This window comes from Pundamilia nyererei, unplaced genomic scaffold, assembly GCF_000239375.1.
Source record: "Pundamilia nyererei isolate P.nyererei 1_Seehausen unplaced genomic scaffold, PunNye1.0 scaffold00915, whole genome shotgun sequence".
NCBI lineage: Eukaryota > Metazoa > Chordata > Actinopteri > Cichliformes > Cichlidae > Pundamilia > Pundamilia nyererei.
The window spans coordinates 1-4,488 of NW_005188316.1; the positions used below are offsets into that span (position 1 = coordinate 1).

At 39.4% G+C, this 4,488-nt stretch overlaps 1 protein-coding gene across 1 annotated transcript; it reads left to right on the top strand.

Annotated features, from left to right (window-relative positions):
- Positions 1–2,737: 2,737 nt before the first annotated feature.
- LOC102211017 (zinc finger protein 525-like) lies at positions 2,738–4,012 on the top strand (the record flags this gene model as incomplete). The annotated part of the gene is made up of 1 exon (XM_005755081.2): positions 2,738–4,012. A coding segment is annotated over one exon (750 nt), but the record flags the coding sequence as incomplete, so codon positions are not given.
- Positions 4,013–4,488: the final 476 nt, after the last annotated feature.

Here is a 4,488-nt window from a genome sequence, read left to right on the forward strand (position 1 = left end):
TATTTAGCATCTTAACAGATTGCTATCTACCAGATTAATACGTTTTATGTGATATTCACAATTTAAACATTTAATTAATATATTTTCCCATAATATCATCAAAACTTACCTCACTTGTTTAGTCCACAGGCTCAAATGTGTACCTTTAATACTCTTTGTCCTTCAGGCTTAAAAGTGTGGTCCATGTGTACATGTGATGGAGGCATGCACAGTGCCAGTAGGTGGTCTCAATAGCCATGCAGCAAGCTTGTGCTCTGTACATGTAATTAAGGAATGGCATGGATATTCAAGTGTATTTGAATTGCATTTGTTTGTTTTTGTCAATACTATGCTAAAATATACTTTGCTAAACTATATTTAAGTTCCCTAAGAAGAGCCAACCTTCAATTTTGAAAATTCCCACTTTATTCTCATAAATTCCCGTTAATTCCCGTTTATTCCCATAAATTCCCGTTAATTCCCATGGAAAGACTCCATCTTTGAAAATTCCGGGAATTTTGCAACCCTAGTCTGCACAAAGACAGAAAGCTTTATAGCCATTTATGACGTCAGCAGAATTCAGAAGCATTCCCCTATCTCCTTCTATGTCCTTCTATGGCTAAGAACAACAAGATGTTCCAGATGTTTCCACTCATGCTTTCTGGGAACCTACACAATTTTTGTATACAGTTTGTGTATTCTGTGTAATTGTGGGTTCAGGCCAACAAAAGTCCATTGTCCTTATCTGACTCGCTGTGGAGCGCCTGGACCTCCAGCTCCTCTGGTGCTATTTGCCTGACAGAGTATAGTATTATATCTAGAATGTGTTTCATCCTGCGTGCTCTGAAATAAATGATAAATGATACGTGATAAACTGGAGATAAGTAATACAGACTAATGAAGTAATGATGAAATAATGACTGCATATAATGATAACAAAGTGACCGTAAAATAACATGTTTTTCTCGACACAACTTTGTATATTTAATATTATAATATTCATAATAGGTACTGTTGCCCTTAAGACATTTCTCTGAATAAATAAGTTAATAAGTTTAATAATATAATTATTATGAAATTATAGCTATTATAATAATTGTGAAAGAATTTTTCATAAAAAAATTAATATTTGTTGTTAAAATGAATAATTTATTCTTTACATACGTTTTAGATAAAAGGAAAATATCGCTAAAATGTATTTCCTGTTCTGACGGCACACTTCCGGTTTTGGTCAAGCACTCAGTTTTTGCTGAGAAACGGGCTCCACACTAGTGATGGTAAATTAGATTCTTTTCACTGAATCGAGTTGTAATGAGTCACTCATGAAAGCAAAAAATGTACATTTTCACTCAAACTTAATTTGTCTCTTTTCATGTAAATCCTACTGCTAAGATGAATGATTCTAAAAGAAAACAACTATTTTATAGAGCAAAAAAGAGCAAAAACATTTCTAAAATTAAGCAATTTCCTATCAAAATTGCTTAATAAACATTTATTTTGTTTATTTTTATTTTATTAGTATTTTCCTTAAATGTGTCAAATATATATTTTCTCATCTAAATGTCCACTGAGCTGTGAGCCAGGGGGCGGTAATGTGCCTTAACATTGGTTGCCAACCAAGAAGAAGAAGTAGCTGTGAGCCAGGAGGGAGGGGGGGAGTGAGTGAGTGAGTGATTCGTTTGATCTACGATTCAGCACAGGAGGGAGGGGGTGAGTAGCTCAAATGTGCTGTTAGCATGTTAGCAGAGCGATGCTACTGTGAACCGAGGAGCTATTGTCTTGATGTGAGCTTCTACTCTGGGTTTTTTCTTCCAGTTCAGAGCAGAAATTTTTTTGTTAAGATACTGGATGTTGTGTTTTTCTCCACAATTTTAATTATAAGCTAGATACATTGCTTCTAACAGCAACAGGGATGAGTCAGTGAGTCAGTTGGGCTTGTGAATCGTGATTCAGGAGTCAGAAAAGTGATTCTTGAGTATTGAACGATGCGTTCATGATTCGCGCATCACTACTTCACATGCTAAAGGCAATATGGAGATGTAATCAGATGCCATCTACTCTGAATTATCAGGCTGGAATGCTGTAAGTTACCTTACACAGGGGCCATGCTAATCTTCTCTGTATCATATCCAATTTAGCGTACGCGCTTGCCGAAACAAGCGAAACAACAGTGCTTGCTTCGGCAAGTGTGTACGCTAAATTGGAAACGATACAGAGAAGATTAGCATGGCCCCTGCGCAAGGATAACACGCAAATTCGTGAAGTGTAAGTTACCTTATATGACAGTTTATACAGATAGCTTTGGATATTATTGCATATTTTGCTAACATGAATGTTTTAGTGAGAGTATTGCTCTTTATTGATGTAAACATGATTCTACCTGTTGAGATGGAGTTTATTTTCTGTCATTTCAGTTTTCACCAAATGTTCATGTAGACAATTAAATAAGCTGCAACTAAACTCCAGGGTCTTCATTTGTGGTTTAACTTGGTGTCACCAACATCCTTGTTGAAAACACTACAGGCACTTTTTTTGGTTGGGGTATTTAAAACATTATTTTTCGAAACAGAAGTAGGACTTCACACTGACACACAAAGAATTTCCATGTTAACACTGCTGACCTCAGCATGTTTAATAAAAACACCATAAAACATCACAGTTTTAGTATAGATCTCTCTGAGTGCTTTTGTTTTATTTTTTTTGTTCCTTCATTGACTCCAGCATCACTGCTCTCTCTTTCTGTCTGCTGTTTATTCAGAAACAGAAGAAGAAGTCTGGATGTGGTGTGCACCAGTGCCAGGACTGCAACAAGACCTTTAAGTCAAAACACAATTTAAAGCTTCACCAGAGAATTCACACCGGAGAGAGACCACACAGCTGTGATGAGTGTGGCGCAGCTTTCAACACTTTAATCACTCTACAAGTCCACCAGCGCATCCACACAGGAGAGAAACCCTACAACTGTGAAGAGTGCGGCGCAGTCTTTGCACTTTCAGATACCCTGAAAAAGCATCTCCGTGTCCACACTGGAGAGAAACCCTATGTTTGTGACGAATGTGGCAAACAGTTTACAGAGTCCGGCTCCCTCAGGGGCCATCAACGGTTGCACACTGGAGAGAAACCATATAGCTGTGACCTGTGTGACAAAACCTTTGCATACCTGGGGGCCCTAAAGACCCATCGCCGTAGCCACACTGGAGAGAAGCCATACTGGTGCGACAAGTGCAACAAAACCTTCACTCAGCGGTCCAGTCTAAACCTCCACAGGCGTGTGCACACTGGGGAGAGACCGTTCTGGTGCGAAACGTGCGGGGAAACGTTTGTTTGGCAAAACAGCCTGAAGGAGCATCAACTATCTCACACCGGGTACCCGTGCAGTCGCTGCGGGGACGTGTTCCCTGATCGAAGCCTTCTGTACAATCACAACCTTGGTCACAGGTGGAGAGATAAACAGGTCAAGAGAGCAATGCAAAAGAAAGCTGAGGCTGGGAATCAACAGCCTGTGTAGAGGTTTCAGCTTTTGCCTCTGTAGCAGGGGCAATAAGAACTGACTTGTGGGCACGACCTTCAGACTCACCGTCTGATGACAAAACTGACCTCAGTCCAGCCCAAGCAGGAAAACGGATGAAGGGTATGGAGTTTTTTATTTGACAAATGATTAAAATTCCTTTTTACTGCTTCTGATTTCAAACTAAGTTTTGTCAGCTTGATAAAGAAATGACTGAAACAATTGTGGGGCCTGTTTGGTGGACTGATGTTGATCTTAACTGATTTCATTTTACTCCTTTTCTTAGTTTAAGCTTATTGTTCTAATCGTTTTTGCTGCTTTAACCGTTTTTGATTTTATTTTGTTGTTTAGGGATTTACTTTTAGGTCTTTTATTGCTGATTATTTTCTTGTGTTCTTTTCTTCATGTTTCCTGTTCTGATTTGTTTAATTTAGGTCTATACAGAGTCTTTAAAGGTGAGCTTTTACGCTTTGTATTTGCACCTGGATTAAGATATCCTCTCTAAATAAAGGTTTTCTTTTTGAATCCTTCCAGTTTCTTTTATGCAGTGTTCCGCAGTCATGGGTCGTGTCCAAATTAATGGGCTGCATCCTCCTGAGGCCACATTTGTAGACCGATTCCGTCACAGCGACGCGCCAAAGGCTGTCCAAATTCGTAGACTCCTCCGAATGCAGCCGACAAATGCGTCTTCCTTTTCCCCGAATTTGAAGGATGGGTCGGGTGTGTCCTGCGTGGCCCACCATATCCCAGAATTCATAGCGCGGCCTAACCAAACTCCAGTTTCCAACAATGGTGGCCGCTACTAAGTTTTATTATTACTCTTATTATTCTTCCTGGGTCACAAAATAAACTTTTAACATATTTTCAGGCGAGAAAGTAGGTGTGTAAACATTAAATATCTGCTCGGTTTATCAAGACATCGCATATTTGCAAAAGTGCTTCGACGTTTTCGGAGATGTCTGCTACCCACCAGCTCGATAGCTAGTTGGGAGCTCGAGGGT